Source organism: Sebastes fasciatus, chromosome 9 (assembly GCF_043250625.1).
Source record: "Sebastes fasciatus isolate fSebFas1 chromosome 9, fSebFas1.pri, whole genome shotgun sequence".
NCBI classification, from domain to species: domain Eukaryota; kingdom Metazoa; phylum Chordata; class Actinopteri; order Perciformes; family Sebastidae; genus Sebastes; species Sebastes fasciatus.
The window spans coordinates 21,120,377-21,142,803 of record NC_133803.1 but is presented as its reverse complement, the minus strand read 5'-3'; the positions used below and the strand labels follow the sequence as shown (position 1 = coordinate 21,142,803).

The following is a 22,427-nucleotide window of genomic DNA, read 5'->3' as shown; positions in this document are numbered from 1 at the left end:
CGGGGCTGAAGCAAGAAAAGCCAACACTAGGATCAGCATTGATTCATGGAGAGACCTTCGTCTGGTCAGCTAACATTACTGCCAAGCAGGTGAAATATAGAGTGTTATTGTGGTTTTAGCTGACGTGTGTCGCCTCACTGTTTTGAGTGATGCTCGTTCATGTCTATGTAGAGCGAGCACAAGCGCGAGCCCGACGCTGACTTTCGTTGACTTAACGGCCACAGGTGTCGCTGTTAACAAGCATTTCTGAAAGTTACAAATATTCCCTTTAAATCAAAGGGATGTGATGTGAAAATGTCCTCAACTAACCCTTATAACTGCGCTGGTTTGTGTTTTCAAATCACTGCAGATGTCCAATAAACTGACCCCAGCATGCAGTCATTACCACATCACTTCAGGAATTTGTTTAGGTAACAGCATTAAAAAGAAAAGTACAAGCCATTTCTCATTTCTCCCTCCAGTGTTGGTGTTTTTTTATGAAAGCAGCAGCAGCAGCTCTCTCAACTCCGCCCCACGTTTCCCCCAAACTCTGACTGAACTTTCCTTAGTGGAGTCTTTTTCTGTGCGTCACTCCACACACTCCACTAACTAACCTGGCTTGGACAACACCACAGGACTATCTCCTCCTGAAACACAAGAACAATGGGTTGGCAGGAGCAAGGATGGCTCTTCTGTGCGAGTTTTCTCGGGTTTGTGTTGTCGGTGCAGAGCATAACGAGAGGAGAGCTTTTCCAGTTCGGTCCAAGTGCCAGAGACCAGTTACTGGAAGCAGGGAATGACCAGACGCAACGAATGGAACTGGACCAGCCAGTTCTGTTCTACGATGGAACGTTCGACAGCATCTTTGTAAGTTGGAACGCAACTTTGTAACACTCTCGTTGTCGTTTTAATACAAACCTGTGGGATGTGTTGGTCAGGGTGGACTGGTCCATTGATCTTGCGCAATTGCGCGCCGTTATAGTCAAGGCAAGGCAGCTTTATTTGTAGAGCACATTTCAGCAACAGGGCAATTCAAAGGGCTTTACATAAACATTCAAAAACATTGCGACAAAGTGCAAAAAGAACATTAAGACATAATTAAAACAGTTATAAAAACATTAAAGATTAGAAAATAAAAACAAGCTGAAAGTAAAAGTCAAAATAAAGTCAAAATAAAAGTCGACAAAATAGAGTTGTTGTTTTTTTTATGGCTGTTGACAGTATTTTCAGATTTATGGAGTGATTAAAAAGAGATATCCAAACCTTTGACACGGATATGTCAAGAAAAGTAAACATATGTTCTGATTTCAGTTCTTTAAATGTATGCAAATTTGCACATATTTGATAAGATTATACATAATTTGCATATTTAAAAATACATTTTCACAACACTTGTAATATAACAAATAATTGTGGTAATGTAAGTAATCAACAGGGGAAGTTTCATGGCGATATCTATTAAATGTTTTACCATATTCACCTGTGGTGTCTCATATATCTCTTATATTAAGAGAGATGAAGTAAATGAGGGTGTTTCTGCCCACTCTCTAGGAATAACTGTTTGGATGAATACTCTGTCTACTGACTTTCAAGATTCAAGATTCAAAGCAAGGCAGCTTTATAGAGCAAATTTCAGCAACAGGGCAATTCAAAGTGCTTTACATAAATATTCAAGAACATTGCGACAAAGTGCAAATGAACATTAAAACATAATTAAAACAGTTATAAAAACATTAAAGATTAGAAAATAAAAACAAGCTAAAAATAAAAGCTAGTATAGAAGCTAAAATAGAATATAACACACAAGAGTAAAAGCTCTAGTGCAGTATGAGATCATTATCTGGTTTAATAAAAGGCAGCAGCAAACAGGAACGTTTTAAGCTTTGATTTAAAAGAACTAAGAGTTGAAGTTGGTCCTGCAGGTTTCTGGGAGCTTGTTCCAAATATTTGGTGCATAAAAACTGAACGCTGCTTCTGCTTGTGTAGTTCTGACTCTGGGGACACTAAGCAGACCTGATCCAGATGACCTGAGAGGTCTGGATGGTTCATAGCAGAAGATCAGAAATGTATTTTGGCCCTAAACCCTTTAGTGCTTTGTAAACTAGCAGCCATTATAGTGAAAAAGGGGTCAGTACTTACAACCTTAAACAATACCTGGAAGTTGCAAAATATATATGTGGGGCAGGGTATGCTCTGGAGTATTTGATAAATATTGATTTACTTATCACACAGGCTGCTATATATCTAGAGGAATGCATGTGTTCACGCATTCTTGCAGCTTCCCCTGAGGTTATCATTTTACTGTTGACACAAAGACCACAGTGCTTATTTTGCAATCCGACCCAAACATCTACTGATGAGTCTATGTGTCACATAACTGCTGATGAACGTCTAAAATGTTCTCACCCTAACATACAGTATGTAAACAGTGGCAAATAGTTTTTTTAAACAATATGTTTATTGAAGTTTCCATGCAATACAAACAGCCATCAATTCCCCCCAAAAGGTCCATAATGGAAAAGAAAGGAGTAAATTAATAAGATAAGCTGTGCAAAATAGTGACTTTGGAGGTTAGTCTGTATTTTTTTTTCTTAAACACTTCATGTGTTTATCATTTGCTGTTTTGCAGTAACCATGTGGAGCTTTTAAATGCCACATTTAGCTGAAAGCTGCACCATTGTATTGGACAGACAAACAGCCCTTTATTCCCAGTGATTCAAAGAAAAGTGCTGCATCTTTGTTTTAATTGTGCTGCATGTGGATAATATGAGAGTAATTATATACAAAAGGTATTTCCTTTGAAAGGCAGGAACTCAACATTTGCCTAAGCTTTGACCCTATTTTATTTTTTGATGAAGTCAGTAGTGTATACTTTATGAGGCGGTTACTGTTTTGATAACAAATTTATGGAACCGTTACATACACGATCTCACCCAATGAGCAGGTCTATTAGAGGAGATGTGCAGAGGCAAGAAGTTGTGTTGTTAACACCTGAGTCTGAGGCTGAGAATAATTATTGAATTCCTTATAATAACAATGAGTCTGGCGTGGTTTCCCCTCTGCTGACTACCTACACGTTGTCTGTAAATCACTCACCACAGACATATTTCTCTACTGTAGTCAGGATGGCCTACCTGTCTATGCCCTGCAGGGGAACAGTAATGCCTTTCACACCAGACATAGTTACAGAAAAAAAGATTTTCTCTAATCATTAGGAGGTTTTATTGTCTCCTCCTGAGTGTGATTCATACTCCACAAAGGCCTGGTGCTAACCTTAAAGACAGTGGTGGAAGAAGTACTCGGATATTTTACTTAAGTAAAAGACTTCATTCAAAATTGTACTTAAGTGAAGGTATAAAAGTATTGGCATCAAATATACTTAAAGTTCAAAAAGTAAAGTACTCATTAAGCAGAATGGCCCATTTCAGAATAATAATATATAATAATATATATATTAATCTATATTCAAGCGTCTTTGAGATCCTTAAAAAGCGTTATATAAGTTTAATATATTATATACTGCTGGGTAGCTTGTGAATTTCTCTCTCTGTCTGCAAGATCAGACTCACTTATCAGTTTCCCAGCTCTATCTCACATTTTGGCAGGAAGTTTTCTGTAGTGAAGATTAGTGTGCAGCAATCTTCTGGGGCTGCTCATCAGGGGCAAGTACAGGAAACCGTGTGGCCCGGCCAGGAATAGTGCTTGTTTTCCCCTTGGTCAGGAAGTGAAGGAGCCCCATGTGCAGAGTGTGTGTGTGTGTGTGTGTGTGCGTTTGCGCGTGTTTTTGACATGAACCCAGCTTTTCTTTTCCACAAGCCCTGCCTGCATGTGTTAAACGTTAAGTGTGTGAAATCTGTGTTAAATGGCATCTTGTTTGTTCATTAGGGCGCTTTTGTAGGACAAGGCAGCTGACTCGGATCATTAGTCTAATGAGTGTGGAATTAAGATCAAACTGGGTCAGACTGGACTGGGTTTGCCTCTGCTGTCAAACAGTTCTTCATGTGTTGTTATCCCAGTTACTATAAAGACAGTCACTGCACCCGACTCGACTGTTATCAGGACATTAACTAGGCGTTATCAGTTGCTATAAGCACCATAGATATGGGTCATTAGGGGCCTACTACACCTACTACGTTGTAAAAGTGAAACTTAAAAGCAACACGTTCTAACACATAAAACTGAATGAAACGTCACGTTTTCGGCAATAAAACTACAACTTCTTTAGGTTTCGGCAACGAAACTACAACTTCTTTAAGTTCAGGCAACAAAACTACAACTTTTTCAGGTTTAGGTAACAAAATTACAACTTCTTCAGGTTTAGGCAGCAAAACTACAACTTCTGTAGGTTTAGGCAACAAAACTACAACTTCTGTCCCATCCATCGTCCCCAACTGCCACCCCTTTTGGAGTTTCACGCTGTCTATACTACAGCGCCTGATGTCCGCTTCTGCTCCTGTCTTAATTACTACAGTCGCTAGAGGTCGCTGTCGTGGTATTTTATACCTTCTTTTGGTGATCTACCATGTGAATAGATGATAAAACCTAATAGTGGGTGTAATAGGCCCATATTGACCCACATCTATGGTGCTTATAGCGACTGATAACACCTATTTAATAGCTTGACAGCAGTCTAATCGGCTGGTCAGACAGTGTTACAGTTAACCAACTTTTAATTTCAGATCAACACCAATGGTTTTGTTGCCACAGCAGAGCCAACCAGCGAGTCGACATATCTTGGCAGTATGCCCGCAAAATTCGGCATGATTGCAGTTCAGCAAGGAGACCTGGACACCAGTGATGGTGTGGGGAAGGTTTTCTTCCGTCAAGACTCAAGTCCTGCTGTTCTGACCCTGGCGGCCCAGTACATCAACAGGGCCTTCCCCTTGGACGACGAAGTCAATCCCACCCACGCAGTGGTGATCACCTGGGCTGATGTAACCACCCATGCACCACCACAAAGCAGAGGAGATGGCATTGTAAAGAAGGTGAGCAGCATCACATGGTTATTCAAGTGATCCGTGGTGTTATTTACATCCTTTCTAATGTTTTATTATACAGAGAAACACCTTCCAGCTGGTTATTGCAAATCTGGAGAAGGCATCGTACGCTATTGTCTTGTATGCAAGAGACGGGGTGCAGTTCTCCTCCACGCCTGTACGAGGCAGCAGTGTGGTCATGCATGCTGGCTTCAGTAAGGGTTTGGTCCGGGGTTTCCTGTACAACAGTCAGGGGCCGTACTACCGCACCACCACTGATGACGAGGCATCCGTCAGGGCTTTAGCAGAGTAAGTCAAACACAGAAATAACCATTTCCTGACCACTGTTTGGATAAAGTTTCAAGAACAGTGATTGTAAAAGTTTTCTCCTTCTAGAGAGACCAACTCTGGCGTGCGGGGCGTTTGGGTGTACGAGATTGGAACTTCCCCCTTTTTTTCCAACGTGGCTCCAGGTGAGGTCACTGAGCTGCCCACCAGGGACCCCAGGTCACAGGGGCCCCCTGAGGAGGCCACTGATGCAAGAAGGACTGTGTATCATAATGGACAACAAGAGCTGGACCCTCCTTATGAGCCAGAGGGGGCGCAGATTGAAGTCCACCCAGTTCAGTACCAGCCACATCATCCTGACAACCCAGAAGTCCTGGTGGTGGACGACACGGATATAAATGTAGATGGTGAGACGCAAAGACTCTTTTCTTATCGTTGTTGGGCGATTTAGCCGTTCCTGCCATATTCTCACCATGCTCTCCCATGTTTTCAGTGTTCTCATACAACCTGGGGACGTGTGCCAACAATAGGAATAAGTGCTCACAGTTTGCCGACTGCAAGGACTACTCCAGCGGATACTGCTGCAACTGCAGACCTGGCTTCTACGGCAATGGGATACAGTGTGTGGCAGAGGGTAATGCTACGGTTACTTTTCATTTTGAAACAAGATTGAAACTGTAGTGTTTTAATTTTTTTACTGCTTCAGGGAAACGGAGAGGAATAGGTTTGGTTAAAATGCATAAAATATGTGTTGATGGCAAACTTTAGACAGTTTCTTGTCACATTCTCTGAGATCAGAGCTAATGTTATGAATTTTGAGCGTATCTATGTCCCCCAGAGTCCTGTGTTCCCCAACTCAATATCTTGTTAAAATGACAAATTAAGGAGACCTTTCAAATGGTTTTATGTTCTCAGCAATGATTTTTCTATAGGTCAAATGCTCAATCTATGTTTCCCTGGGGGTCAATATGTTGAAATCACCCACCTATAGCTTATATTCTACTGATGTTATACTCCTTGACACCTAAGCCCTCAAATTTGCTGGCAAGACAGTTTTCTTGACTTTAAAAATGTTTACTTTTTATTGTTTCCTTAAAATGACTACAGCAACCCAAACCATCAAAAATGATTTTTACATATAATAGTAGATAATAACTGTAAAAACAAAGCATTCAAAAATAAAGGAGGAGAAGAAATGTTAATATTAATAATGACTTTAAAAATGAAAATAAATAAGAATTATAAATAAAAAATAATAAAGATAATAAAATAAATTAAAAATATAAATATAAATAATTAAAAATAAATAAATTAATAAAATAAATTCTGAAGGGATTTTTACCATTCAAACTGTGTTTGAAACGTCCATCTCCCTTCATTTTTTTTGCAATTTGAACTGTGAAGATAGCCCTTACCAATCTCTTTCAGTGAGGACCCTAGGAAAATACAGTAGGGACGTCCTCACATTAACTAGCCGATGTACCACACAGGATACTCACAGCATCAGTCTGAAAACATGCTAACATCCAAGTTGGCTTTCAAAAACTAACTCTGTGAACTGTTGAAATTTGTATTCATGTATTCCTTATCCAAAAAGCATTTAATGTGTTCATTGTTCTTCTTAGCAGATGTAGAGGTGTTTGAGAAAGTCTTTATGCAGTTTAGCAATTTCACTTCTTGTGTTCAGAAATGTTCCATAATTGTCCAGTACACTACGCCTGAAAAGTATTTGAGCAAATTGGGGAAAAATATGGTTTCAGCTCTAGTGTTTGGTTGCTTTCCTGATGGTTTTGGTTTGTTTTTGCAGGAAAACCACAGAGGATGAACGGTAAAGTGTATGGAAAAGTGTCTGTTGGCAACTCTCCTTCTCCGGTGGAGTTCACCAGCAACGACCTCCACTCATACGTTGTGGTGAATGATGGCCGTTCCTATGTGGCCATCAGTGACATCCCTTACACCCTTGGACCCTCGCTGCAGCCCCTGTCGGCCCTCGGTGGCGTGATTGGGTGGGCGTTTGCTCTGGAGCAGCCTGGCTTCAAGAATGGCTTCAGTATTATTGGTGAGGGGAATATTTTTTTACTAACAATATCTGACAATGTGACACCTTGAGGCTTTTCATGTGATTTGCTCATGATTCACTTGGATAGAAAATGACAAAAGTGAGCATTCAGGAAGTCTAAATCTCTGTAAACAAATGCTGCTCCAAGTTGTTCGCCATACAGCTGCAGTTTTACTCACTCTGTCCAGCTGAATTCCCCTCACATTACGACAGACGGCGGTGAGCCAAAGTTCATTCCGGGCCAGGGTCTTAAAGTTAACCTCCTCTCCTCTGTCCTCTGTAGGGGGGGAGTTCACACGGCAGGCTGAGGTGACCTTTCTGCCAGGGAATGAGAAGCTGACCATCAGGCAGGAGTTCAAAGGCATCGACGAGCATGACCACCTGGTGGTGAGCACCACCCTGGAGGGCCGGGTCCCTGAGGTGCCTCGTGGCTCCACCGTGCAGATTGACCCTTACTCTGAGATCTACCAGTACAGCAACAACTGTAAGATACAGCTTGAAGAGACTCACTTTGTTTTTAATGGAGATGTCACTAGCTTCTTTCTCCTGTTTTTTTTTTTGCGCTTGGCCAAATCTCTTTATCCCAATTTTTTATGGAGAGACACCCCAGTGAATAGTGTAAACTTTTTTACTATTAGATATCACCATGAAACTTCCCCAGTTGATTATTTATATTAAGGTAATTTTTTTTTGTATTACAAGTTTTCTGAAAATATATGTTTAAATATGCAAATGAGGCATTATCTTACAAATATGTGCTAATTTGCATACATTTCCAGAACATAAATCTGAACATTGGATAAAGCCAGGTTCAAAATTCTTGTTTTTTTCTTTTGATTTTTATACAGGGGATTATGGATATATCTTTATATCACTCCATAAATCAGAAAATACTGTCAACAGCCATAAAAAAAACAATTTTCGCCATGTTTTTAGGAATAAAATGTTCTATAAATCAGGCTATGAATGATATATGAACAAACCCCTCTGTTAAAACCTTCAGAATATAGATAGGAATGAAACTGGGAAGTTTGGTGTATGTAAGTGCTACTGAAGTGGAGATTTCTGGCTCAGATTATGGGGGAAAACTCATTTTGAGAAAACGGCCTTTATAGATGTGTATTGTGAAATTCCACATTTTGCAAGACACTACAGGTGAATAGGGTAAAAAGTTTTTAATGAATAGATATCATCATGAAACTTCCCCAGTTGATTACTTACATTAAGACAATTATTTTTTGTATTACAAGTTTTCTGAAATTTTATGTTTAAATATGCAAATTAGGCATTATCTAATGCTAACTTAAGGTGAATTTGGGAGAAGAAAGTAGTAAAATAAACACCTAAATGTGTAGTTTTCTTTCCACTAGTCTGAAAGGTGACATGTTATGGAAGCAAAATAGCCCAAAATCTCAAAATTGACCAGTGCATGAAAAACAATGTTTTTGCCTTGATGTCCCAGTACTTGTTTTATTCAAATATTTTTCTGCTTTTGTAATCATAACTAAACCATTGAGAAGTCTAATAAACCATTTGCTTGTTTCACACCTTCCAGTGATCACTTCATCCTCCACTCGTGACTACGTAGTGAGCTTGCCCGACGGCTCCACTGAAACCAGGACGTACCAGTGGCGTCAGACCATCAGCTTCCAAAGCTGCCAGCATGGCGAGTCTTTGAGAGACATGAAACCGACCCAGATGCTCAGCGTGGACCAGGTCTTTGTCATGTACGACGCCAATAATGAGCTCATCCGGTTCGCCATGAGCAACAAGATCGGGGATATCAACGGTGAGGTCATGGGGGATTATTTTGTGTCTTCCTGTTTTGGTTTGCGCACACTTCCTTCCTGAAGGACAACATATAACATCCTGACCAAGGACAGTTTTACTAAAAGTTATGTCTATTGTTGAATGATTAATACATTGTCCTAAAATACACTGTTATTCTCAGGCGGGCAGCCAGAGGAGAACCCGTGTTTCACTGGAAGACACGGCTGTGACACCAACGCTGTGTGTCGACCTGGAGAGGGAACTCAGTTCACCTGCCAGTGTGCTAATGGCTTCAACGGAGATGGACGCACATGTTATGGTAAGATAGACATGATATCTAACTATAAAGCAAGGAATCTTTATCTGTACATCTGTGTGTTATTTGCATATCTCTAGAACCACAAATCTGATCTACTTAACACTTGGCGGGTGTATTGCTCAGGACCCAAGGGAGTGCAAAGTTGAATGTGATGTAATTTGGCAAGATGATGGTGCTATAACAATGAACTTTAAGTCTTGGCCTGGGACATTTGTACCGTAAGTCTCAGACACAAAAACTGAGATTTTTTAGGTCCAGACAAATTCATCTATATAAGCCACGCCCGTTTGCTTCTAGACTGATTTTCCGCCATTTGGAATTTTGTCCAAATCTGATTTTTTGCAACTCCTCCTACAAACTTTGAGAAACCGTCACCAAATTTGGTACCGAACATCTCTGGACCAACCTGGAAAAAGTTACTATTTTGGATTTTTGATGTTTCATACAGTTTTGCTATTGCTGGCTCAAATGCTGTGGGCAGGGCTTATATTACAAACAATGTCGTATCTCCTGAACGCTGGTCATTTTGGTCTTAGTCGACTAAGATTTCTTTAGTCGATTAGTCATTTTTATTCTTTTTTCGTGCTGATTGACTTAATTCTGAGAAACTTATGAGCACATCTCTGGTAAACACAAGATTTAAAGTGGTGCTTTTGTGTGATTCTTTGTGGAGAAACTCAGTTTTACAGATCTGTCGATTAAATCAACTAATCGAAAATCATTTGAGTGTTAGTCGAATAAGAATTTCTTTTGTCGAGGACAGTCCTAATTATCATATTGTATGCCATATGTTATGCCATCATTTTGCATTCCTTCCTTTGGAGGAAGAAATATTTTCAGACCGCGCCCCCCCAATACACAAATGTTGTATTGGGACCACATTTGGTGGACATGTGTAGATATAATGTCTGAGTAACCATGGCAAATTTGGTGCCATTTGGCCAATCGGTGGCTGTAGCAGCATCATCTAACTATAAAGGAAGAATTCTTTGTCCGTCTGTATATGTATGACTGTCCTTCGCATATCTTGAGAACCGTTCATCCAATCAACTTCACATTTGACGGGGACAAGCAGCCATACCGCGTTTCTCGACGACGCTGCAAGTAGAACTTCTGTGGGCCAAGCAATCGGCCCGTTCTGGACGGGCACACTCTCCAAACGGGCACTGCAATATAAAAAAAGGACCTTTGTTTCCATTGTTTGTGGCAATAAAGTTTCTCACCATTAATGTATTTTCTGCTTTCAAGTAAACAGTTTCCAGATCTGTTTAGAGCCATCCTTTAATCAACCCAGACTTTCTAAAGCCTTCCTTCCTGGGGAACTGGGCAATCTTACTAATTAGCAGAGGGAGTCCCATACTCCCAGACCAGGTTAACATATATACTGTGGTCCATGCTCTATATACAACCATGAGTCTTTTGTATTCAAGACCAGACAGGAAGAGCTATGAGGCACATACATTAGAAAGAGGAAGGAAGCATCTCAGACAGATGCTATCTTGAAACATTTGTAATTAAGAAACCTAATCAAGCCCTCTCCTCTGATCTCCATCTGATAATGAAGGACACTGATTTGACAGATGCAGACTTCAGAGCCTCAAACATGGTGGGGGTTATTAGCATGTGATAATTGGCTCTTCTCTTTATCAGACATTGATGAGTGCAGAGAGAATCCTCAGATCTGTCTCTCCCACGCTATCTGCAACAACCAGCCCGGGACCTTCCGCTGCGAATGTGAAGACGGTTATCAGTTCGGCAATGATGGCCAGACCTGCGTTGGTAAGTGGTGTTTGTGTGCTGCTGCCGGGTACAATTACATATTTCAGAAATCTCACCTGATAGTTGGGACGTTCAGGTTCAGACATAAACTGTAATAAAATGCGTTAAGATATTAAGTAGACCAGAGTGAGCAAGATAAAACACATGTATAACTACTAAACATATAAGTACACACATACAACTTTGAACTGACTGGTGCCATGGCATTATAATTTCAGAGATTATCTAGCAGAAAGTGTGATTAGCTTTGAGGTCCACATTGCGTGTGTGACTGTCTCTGTGTAAATCTGTGTGTGGGTGTGTTTGTATTACTCATACTGTGGGAAAATAAATCTTTTTACACTGTCATATTGTGTGGACACGCCTGCCTTTTGGGGATTAAATACAAGTCCCCATAATGTAAATCATTACATTTTAAGAAGACTTGGTTTGGTGAGCAGTGACGCAGTGATTCTCAAAGTGGGGTCCGGGGACCCCCAGAGGTCCGTTGCACTCTGCCAGAGGTCCATGAAAAGTTTCCAGATTCATTCATTTAAATTATTTTATCTCTTATTTATTTATTTTTTACAAAAGACTTCATAGTTCAACGAATAATATTTCAATTGTTAAATCTACACTTTCACCCAGGAGACAGCTGTTCATATGAAACCTAAAGTAAACATTGACTTATACTTGTTACGTAACGCTGTTTTACGTAACGCTGTTTTACGTAACGCTGTTTTACGTAACATCGTGTTACGCAAATGTTTTACGTAACATTGTTTTATGTAACGTTGTTACGTGACGTTACGTGACGTTACATAAGAAAATCTTTGTATAATTTATTTACATGGTTATATTGTTACATTAAGTTGCTACGTTACGTTGCTACGTTACATTGCTACGTTGTGTTGTTACGTTACGTTGTTACGTTGTTACGTTATGTTGTTACGTTACGTTGTTACGTTACCTTGTTACGTTACCTTGTTACGTTACCTTGTTACGTTACCTTGTTAACTTATTAAGTTGTTTTTTGGGGTTCAGAAATGTTGACATTCAACGTATCCAGTGGTTTGCAGAAACTGTCAATACCAACATTTGACATCTGACAACTGGGTTGGTAAAATAGTTCCTAGAATACGTTATAATCTACAGTATATCTCTTAGAATCTGTAAATATGTTTTACACATGTCTAATATCTTTCTGATACATGTCTTATGTGATGTTCTTTCTAAGACTAAGACTATAGAAGTGTCCCTACCAGCACCTCTAAAGCTCAGTAAACAAAAAACATATTTCTAAGATAAGATATATTATATTTCTAAGATACATTCATTAACTTAAAAATTATAAAAAGCGTTGTGACATAATTTAACAAATGTTATACAGTCAAAATATATTAACAGCATTTCTTCTTCTCCTCAGAGGTTTATCAACCTACGGACGCCTGTGAAGACGGCACCCATAACTGTGACATTCCTGAGCGCGCTCAGTGCAGCTACGCCGGAGGCTCGTCCTACATCTGCACCTGCCTGCAAGGGTTCATAGGAGACGGCAGAGTCTGCCAAGGTACTGCACAGAGACACTGAATATATGATCACAGGAAGAAACTGCCTTGATAATACACTGTATACAACATGAATGAGTCGTTATTGCAGCTGAAATACAGTGTTCATAGTATATTAGAACTAATTCATTTTAATAAGTAGCTTTATTATCATAACATTACACTTACAGGACTGTATCAGTATTTGCATATTAATTTAATTTAGTATTAATCAATTACTGATGGTTGTAGCCAGTTAAGCTACGTCAGTTTTAAAATTGATCTACTACCTTACACAGACATGTAAGCAGTGTGCCTAAAAACTAAAAATAATTAATGTTGAGCATGAATAATGAATAATGATTATCTCTTATTTCATGGGCTATTCTGGGATTTATACGTTATTATTACATACTTATATATGAAGAAAAAAAGAAAAAAACAAAGCATTCAAATACTGATTTGGAGGTCGATTACCATGGCAATGGTCGAAGCTTTGAAGCATTCGGGTCAGCCCTAGTTGAAGGTAATTTCATTTTCAGGTGGCACACTGCAAATCCATCTTTAAATTAATAGATGCCATCTTTAGATTAAGAAGGAGATGGAATGAAGTATACATTTTAAAATTAAATTAGCAATTACATTTTAAAATCAAATTATTCATTTCATTTGATAAATGAATAATTTATCAGTTAAACACAGAATAATAAAATCTTTGGTTGATGTAATGATCTTTGAGTTTAGTAATGAATAATTTGAATGCTAATTTAATAATGGAATTATAAATTGATTATAATTAAACTGTAAAAGTGTATAATTGTACATGTGGCACACTCCAGGCTTTGTACTTGTTGGTGTCTGCAAGGAGAATGTGAAATCTGAGATTTGACAGTTTGCTGCCAAAATGCATTCATGAGCGATGTTGTCAGAGAATCATCGTAGAGGTAGGAAAAACATAAGCTGTCGAGGACATTGTGATTATAGCAGCTTCTTCTGGCAACGAAAATGTTGTTGGAAATTCATCCATAAATGTCGAGCCTCAGAGCATCTTTTGTTACGCTTATAAGGAGAGTTTTCAAAACTCTCCCTCCTTGCAATCGCGTGATGATGATCAACAAGAATCTGCATGTTATAGTTCAATCCTAAATCATGTGACATGTTTTGAAACCGGTTTGCAGTAATGTGAAGTGTTTCTAGTCAACAAACTAAATGGAAAATCAAGTCCTTTAACACAAGTAGTCCAGATTTCAGATCCATTACATGGACTTTACGGCTGTAATTGTTAAACCATCTGTTGCTCAGGACCGGGGGAGGTGAGACTGCTTACAAAATACATCTGCAGCGATCGAGCAGTGAAACATGAAAAGCAGACGGAGGTCCTGTGTAGTTTTTTTGGCTGGTCCCCAGTAGCGCTCATTCATAGTTTCCATTCTTTCCATGCCTCTGCTTGATGTTGTTAGGGCACAGTCTGACCCAGATCATACTGTGGACCGTAAAAGGACACGACAAATTGGACATGCGGAAAATATTTCAGCTTCTTCTCTCTCTCTTCTCTTCTCCCTGAAGACATAGACGAGTGCCAGCCAGGCAGGTGCCATCAGGACGCTGTGTGTTATAACAACCAGGGATCATTTACCTGCCAGTGCAGGCCGGGTTACTATGGCGACGGCTTCTACTGCTCTCCAGGTGAGCCTTTTGGTATGCTGTCACTTTTTGACAAGCAAACCTGACATCTCACTAAAACAGTGCATCATTGTCTGACAGTCGACTACATTCAGCCTATGCTGCTGCAAGTTTATTTTGGGAATCTGCCATGGAAGTCCAGACAGTTGTGGTAATAGTTTTGATTCAGTTGCAGACACTATAATAGAAAAAAAGGATCATTTTCATTGTCAGCATTGTTTATTCCTCCCATTTGGGCAAGAGGAGTATTTGGAAATGAGTTCCTCGCCAGAGTATATTGGTGCCAGCTGGAACCTGTTTTTCATTTTCTTCTGGATAGCAGAAGGAATTTGTCACGCGCTACAAGGGATTTGTGTAGTTGAATATAAAGCAGGAGATATAAATGAGTTCATGAATACGTTTGTGGCATTGTTGCAGGGTGTCTTATATTTTCTGATTTTACTCTTCAGAGAGGACAAAAACACAATGTGAGACCCACAGAGACAGTCTCCAGGGTGTGACGGAGGCTGGTCCGCGGGGCCCTCGACCTCCCGTCGGACAGTACATCCCTACGTGTGACGAGAACGGCGCCTATGAGTCCATGCAGTGCCACGGCAGCACGGGACACTGCTGGTGCGTGGACCGAAACGGGCAGGAGATCCCTGGGACTCGCTCTGGGCCTGGCAGCAGACCGATGTGTGAGTAGATCTCATATGCTTGACAACAAGGGACCACAGTGTCACACACTGTGTATTGAAAGGACCAAATATGCATGACCAATGAGCAGCACCAAACATCTACAGCTACATTTTGAAGAGGGTTTTTGTTGACAAGAAAACGTTTCCATTGTTTAACTGTGTCTGTCTCTGGCAGGTATCGAACATGGTGGTGTGCCACCACCTGTTGGACCCACCCCTCGACCCGATGTCCACCCACTGCCTCCAGGAACACACCTGCTGTTTGCCCAGAGCGGCAGGATAGAGCACGTCCCGCTGGAAGGTTATAATATGAAAAAGAACGATGCCAAGGTCGTCCTCCATCTCCCTGTAAGTTTCTCTAAATATCTTGTAGAAAGGAAATGTTAAAGGGGCTAGATGTAAGAATCAGAAACTGTTGTTAACAGTGACACATGTGGCCGTTAAGTCAACGAGAGTCAGCGTCCTGTTGCTCGCGCTTACGTAGACATAGACGCAAATGAGCATCAGTCAAAACAGTGAGGCGACACACAAGAGACTGAACGTGATTGACAGGCATCATTTTGACTAACGTGAGCAACATTAGCTAGCTAAAAGGACAATATCACTATATGGTGATATAGCTTACCAAACGTAGGTCCCTTCATGAATCAAAGGCCCGGCTGATGCTGATCTTAGTTTTCCCCCCGACGTCGATCACATTCACAGGGATATTGTGAACATGCCTACAATTAATTTCTCTTATTACCAACATTATCCTGAGACATTTTAATAGGCTTTTCTTTTATGTGTAATGACACATCACAAAAGGGAATATTTTATTGGCTTTATGACAAACGCTGATACGATCTTAGAAGATCACAGCTGTACAAAAAGCACTTCTGAGTAAAGAAATCTTTCACAATGAAGATGTGAGTTTAAGAGGATAGCAACTGTTCTCAGGCAGAAGTCAGGATTTTTTGGTATGTTTGATCATTCAGATTATACGAGAGAAATCCATTATAAAAAAAAGCCACAGTATGTTTGGATTTCTCATTCATGTATACAACATCAGCTCAGCCTCTCACACAAGCTGCTCCCTTGCTGCTAATAAGATTTACATTCTAGCTCTGCCGTTTCCCCATCTGCTTCACGCATTCAGTGCATAACACTTTATGGGAGGCACATGGTGACATTCACGCTAATTACTAACATCAGTCTGACTCCTTTGGAATTGAAATCTGCATTTCTTGTTACGCTGGTTTCCCAGAGCAGCTGGTCTGAAGCCTGGCCGAGCTGCTCAGTGTGTGGCTCTGTTTGTTTGGATTCATGTCTAGACGTTAATGTATAAAAAAAAACCACACATCTGCTTAGTGTTTTTATCTCTGACCAGTCTTGTTTGAATAAAGTGCACTTCAAAGATTGTTGGTTGCTGACCCATCCGCAGGAGAAGGTAATCATCGGAGTGGCCTATGACTGTGTGGACAAAATGGTCTACTGGACTGAAATCACGTCGCCCTCGATCAGCAAGGCCAGCATCGAGGGGGGAGAGCCCACCGCAATCATTAGATCAGGTAAGTGTTCACTTTTATCCATTAGTCTTTCATTGTCAGAATCATGAGACTCAAAATGTATCCTCTCAACAGATCTTGACAGCCCAGAGGGTATCGCCATCGACCACTTGGGACGAACTCTGTTCTGGACGGACTCTGTGAAGGATCGCATCGAGGTGGCCTCTTTGGACGGGTCTCAGCGTCGGGTCATCATAGACACTGATCTCGTCAACCCACGTGCTATTATCACCGACCCTCCCAATGGGTGCGTATCATTTTACATAAAACTTTTACACTTTACTAGCTTGTTACTTTAACCGACTACCAATCACTGAGGAACTAATTTCTCTGTTCTCATTAGGCAGTACACATCTAAAGGAATAGTTCAAAATTTGGGGAATTACAATTATTTGTTTTCTTGCCAAGAGTTATATGAGAAGATGAATAACACTCTGATATCTAAACCACATAAAACTACACATTTTTACATTATGCATTAAACAAACAAGATAGGTAGCCACGCCCTAAAGCATCCCCTGCTTTATGGTCTATTTGAATCTAAATGGGACCATAATTTACTAAATGAACATCATGCTGTATTGAAGAAGACTTGAAACTAGCGATTGAGACCATAAACTCATGTTTACAATGTTTACTGAGGTAATAAATCAAGTGAGAAGTAGGCTCATTTTCTCATAGACTTCTTTACAATCAGACTTCTTTTTGCAACCAGAGGAGTCGCCCCCTGCTGGCTATTAGAAAGAATGCAAGTTTAAGGCACTTCAGCATTGGCTTCACTTCTCAGACCCGGAGGTTGCCCAGTGGAATAAGCCCCAAAAGTTAAACTATTCCATTAAATCTTTGTAAATATACATCTCATTGTAGTTTGTGTGAATATTATTACATTAATCAAACCTTGTCAGTCCTCGGTACTCACATGAAGCTTCGCAACAACTTTGATTACTGTTAAAGAATCAAATATATTGGCAGGAGAATAACCAGTAAATTTAAAAGATCTGATCTAAAAATCATTTGTGTTTGATAGTGAACTGACTCCACACCTATCTTTACAACAGCAATCTGTACTGGACCGACTGGAACCGCGATGCCCCCAAGATCGAGACCTCTTACATGGATGGATCCAACAGAAGGGTGCTGGTGAAAGACGATCTTGGCCTGCCTAACGGCTTGACTTACGACTCCCAGAGCTCTCTGCTTTGTTGGGCAGATGCAGGTACTGTGGATTTCAGACAGATGACTCATCTATGAAATGATGTCTGCCTTGTCATCAGCAATAATCTCTCGCCTGTAGGTACACATAACATGGAGTGCACACATCCTGGCCACGGTGACCGCATGAAGGTTATGGAGGGGCTTCAGTACCCGTTTGGAATCACGTCTTTTGGGAAGAACATCTACTACACTGACTGGCGGAGGTTTGACTTTTTATATTACCATTAACAATTTTATCCAATGACAACATATGTGATGTAAGTAAAATAAACCACCTTTAGTATTCCAATGAATGGAATCCTAGAATGCTTTATGTTTGTATGTGTAATGTCCACACAATTATTAAAGAGGACATATACTTTTTTTCAGGTACATACTTGTATTTTGGGGTTTCTACTTGAACATGTTTACATGCTTTAATGTTCAAGACATGCTTTACTTTTCTCATACCGAGAGAGTAACTTCCTTTGGCGTGGACTTTAAGCTTGGGACACACCAACCCGACATCAAGGAACTAGTGGCGACAAAGGCCGCCTGTTGTGTCGTCTTATGTCGCCTTTGTCTTGGCCAAAAAATTGCACTTGAACACACCGCAAAGACTACAGCCGACGGCCAACTACCACGTACGTTCTGCGCCAACGTGAGATGAAATAACTCTCCACACCAGTAGGTCGTGGTAGTCCGCATTTGTCATTCAAAAAGGGAAACCTGAAGACAGAGGATGGCGAATATACAAGCCGTTGTTATGATATGTACATAAAATAAAGCGGCGTCTGCCGACCATTTTCACACTACTCTCAGTAACCACTCAGCTTCATTCCAGATGGCCATGTCGTTGTGAAAATATATCCGTGTATTGGAACGGTCAGATGAGATGAAGATGAAAAATGAGAAGAGCCTTCTGTGTTTTTCCTCTTGATTTTACTCATTTGCTCGCTTTCCTCATGTCCGTTTCTCTTCTCATGCACTGATTCGTTTAAACTGAAAAGCCAATCGGAGTGATATTTCTCACCGACGTGCTCTGCCACTGATTCAACATGCTGAATCAGGCTAGAGCTGACCGTGCGGGACAAACAGCAAAAACTAGGCCGATGGACGCTCACCGACAGCCCCAAACTGTCCGATGGCTAACCGTTGGTTTGGTGTGTCAGGGCCTTTAGGCTCTGTAACTTTGCAGACCTTTTACATGCACAAAAAACTATTTTAACGCACTAAGAAAAGGGAAAGAGCACAAAAGCATAAAAGGTCCCCTTTAAACATTATTACACATAAAGTTAGTGGTAGCAGTTTAGCCAGTTCTTGTGTCCCTTGATGTAATTTGGATAGTTTTAAATTAGTACACACTGGACTTTATAGCATCAAGGATATAATGCAGCCTTTAATCATGGTCCACTGTGCAATGTAAGAATCTGTCAAAGTAGAGGAAGGAGAGGTGAGGTCAGAGGTCAAAAAGCTCCCCACACTTCAAGCATGGGCCCTTGATGTTCTTGCAGACCACTTTGAACACTGTGGAGCCTTCTTCCCAAGCGGCTGATCCTGTATGTTAACCACTGCAAAAATGCGGGGGTTGGGGTGTCTATTTGTGCGTGTGTGTGTGTGTGTGGTGACGAAGCATCTTAAAAAGTGGCAGCTGCTTGCAATTTCTCAGCCTCAGCGTCTGTGAGTGACCTGCCCAGGGCCTCCCTCTGATCTCGCCAGGGCTGTGTGTAGCCTCACTAGAGAAGGTTGAGAGGTGGTGGTGGGGGTGGTACACAAAACTATGTCAGTTATGGCTAAGAAAGCTAACCTAACCCTTACTCATTCTTGACAGACTTTATACAAAACACAGGGGAGGCAGGCACGCTAACATTTCTCAAGATGGGACGGTCCCAGATTGCTAAACTCTTGTGTTTACAACAGGGATGCCGTGATTGCCGTGGACCTCCGCTCTGGCAAGGAGTCAGACGAGTTCCAGCCTCAGAAACGGACCAAGATATATGGGATCACCACAGCCTATGCCCAGTGTCCGTCAGGTAAACATAAGGGGCTATTTGGTCTTCATGAATTCCCCTTAAAATGTTTGCTCATGAATTCTTAAAAAAAATTCTTAAAGCCATTCCTAGAAATAGCTTGACCCTTGTACATTTGGGGGTTACCTTTGAGTCAGCCTTATTATCCGTTCCCTTTACTCTTCAGGACCTAGCAACCCAGTTGTGTGACCTCTGTGAAGAACTGTGAAAGCAACAGGAGGGATTCTGCAGCTAGTATTCATCATTAAGTGAAGGAATGATTGATGTTACAGTGCAGCACCAGGCTTCGTCGTCTCCGCTAGATAAGGCTGCATGCATAAAGCCAGGGAATGTGGAGTCAAGGGAGAGGGGCCTCCGACATCTGGAGTTTGCTACGTGTTTCATTTAAGTGTGTATATATCTGTTGAGCAAACAGTGAAGAGACTGTTTCCTGCCGTCCCCTGCTACGGTGGCTTATGATTTACAGAAACGCCCCGGGATGTCCTGCATTAATAAGAGTTTGTATATATTTCTTTCTTCCAGGGCAAAACTACTGTGCTGTGAACAACGGGGGCTGCACTCACCTCTGTTTAGCAACCCCTACCGGCCGCTCCTGCAAATGTCCCAGCAACGCCGTGGGTGTGGGCTGTGTGGAGAGAGACAGCGGGTACTGAGAGGAGGCGGCTGTGCTCTGAGTTGACACTGTTTGACCGCAAATTAGGAGCCACTCAGCATTACTAAACTATAGCTGCTGAAAATGGCACTGAAAACCAGAGGTGAACTTACTGTGCCTTTTATTGCTCAGTGTTATGCTTATCTACATTTTTTAAATTTCCCTTTATAAAATCACAACTGCCGACCGTTGAGAATTGTAAATATAAACACTATTATTTTCCTGAGTGCACATAAACTGAGAATAAAACTCAAGGGATACATAATTTAATGTGAAATTCATCACAGCGATGCATGACGTCATCTCATGTCGGTTGTGTTACACTGTGGCATGTTTGGATTAGCTTATCTCATGGAAGTATTATTGTGGAGTAGGACTAGTGTCTGTACAAGCTGGTGGGATGAGTTTACATGCTGGGCAGCAAAAGAATAAACATTTTTTTCTAACATGTTGGTCTGCTGTGTCTGTGGCTCTAGTGTAATAATAGCGACACTGTGTGGTAGGTAGTGTTTATTACAAATACATATATGATGTAGGCAGGTGGCGCCAAAGTAAACCTTGCAAGGAATAGTTTGTCATATTGAACAAATTACTAGTCTAAGGCTGATTTATCTGTAAAAATGTAGAATATCTAAATGTTTGTATGGTCACATTTATTCTCAAAATATTCCTATAGGAGTTATGTTTGTGACCCTTAGATTTATAATGATTTACTTTTAAAATTATCATATTTTTCAGCTCCTTTTTAAATATTATATATCAATTTTCCACATGATCATGTATTTCTAATTCATTAAATAGAAGTTTACTTGAATAACTGATTCTTGAACTAATGATGATATCATGTTCCTTCACAAGTAACCTCAAGAAACATTTGGATTGTTGTGCTCACATCACGGCCTATTTCCAAAATGCAAAGTGGCAGTGGTATGACGTTTCTGCTCTGATGATATAAAGGAAAACAAAATGCTGCTGCCACCCCCACAGTCTGTATGCTGCTGCAAAAAGGGAGACACGTGCCTACGTCAGTGGTGCATTAACAGGCTCTAGATAAACTCGGAATATGGTCTAATTTACTTACATGAGCTGCAACCTTATTGAAACCACAACATTCATGTTAGGGTTGCAACAAAATTTTCATTATTAGTTAGTTAATTGATTAAAAAATATTGTCGCCTATAAAATGTCAGAAAAAAAAGTTTATTGATGTTCTAAATCCCCAAACTGATGTCATCAAATTGTTTGTTTTGTCTGACTTACACCCAGTTTATTATAAGACAAATGATAATAATATATATACACAATAATATTGTGTGTGGTGGTTTATATATGTAATATTAAAACATCTCAGGGGCGATTTAAGACTCTTTAGGGGTGCTCAAGCACACCTAAATTTCATCTCAGGACCCCTAAAAAAATTATAATCAAACCCACCGACATTATTGTCTTTAAGAGGATGTAGCAGACTCCTTCTTAAGGCTAGAGTGAATATATTGGTATCATATGAAATTAGATAACCTAAGGAATCCATTGGTACCATGTTATACTAGCTTGTCTGGAAGGAGGCTTAATACCGCTCCAAAGTTAGACTACATTTTGGCGAGGGAGAACTGGAATGGCCATTTTCAAAGGGGTCCCTTGACCTCTGACCTCAAGATATGTGAATGAAAATGGGTTCTATGGGTACCCACGAGTCTCCCCTTTACAGACATGCCCTTTATGATAATCACATCTATGTAGTTTTTTTGCATGCATATATATATTATGTTTATCATATTATATAATTTGCTAATTCAGATCAGAACTGTATCCACACTAAACAAGCAACGACTGCATGGGCACAGTTAAACTGGGTTACCAGTTTTATTTTTTTACCAGTATTTAAAGGTCCCATACCGTACTCATTTTCAGGTTCATACCTGTATTTTGTGTTTCTACTAGACCATGT

The 22,427-nt window shown here is 40.4% G+C and overlaps 1 protein-coding gene across 1 annotated transcript; it reads left to right on the top strand.

Moving 5' to 3' along the window:
* The first annotated feature begins 498 nt into the window (after positions 1–498).
* On the top strand, positions 499–20,912 carry nid1a (nidogen 1a). The gene is made up of 20 exons (XM_074646610.1): positions 499–846; positions 4,659–4,964; positions 5,038–5,264; positions 5,352–5,650; positions 5,737–5,877; positions 7,051–7,302; positions 7,586–7,786; positions 8,858–9,091; positions 9,254–9,391; positions 11,042–11,170; positions 12,576–12,719; positions 14,263–14,382; positions 14,829–15,056; positions 15,232–15,404; positions 16,480–16,606; positions 16,679–16,850; positions 17,662–17,819; positions 17,898–18,021; positions 19,718–19,830; positions 20,350–20,912. Exons 1-20 carry the CDS (start codon positions 643–645, stop codon positions 20,478–20,480), a joined length of 3,621 nt encoding a protein of 1,206 aa, XP_074502711.1. The 5' UTR covers positions 499–642; the 3' UTR covers positions 20,481–20,912.
* The last annotated feature ends 1,515 nt before the right edge of the window (positions 20,913–22,427 follow it).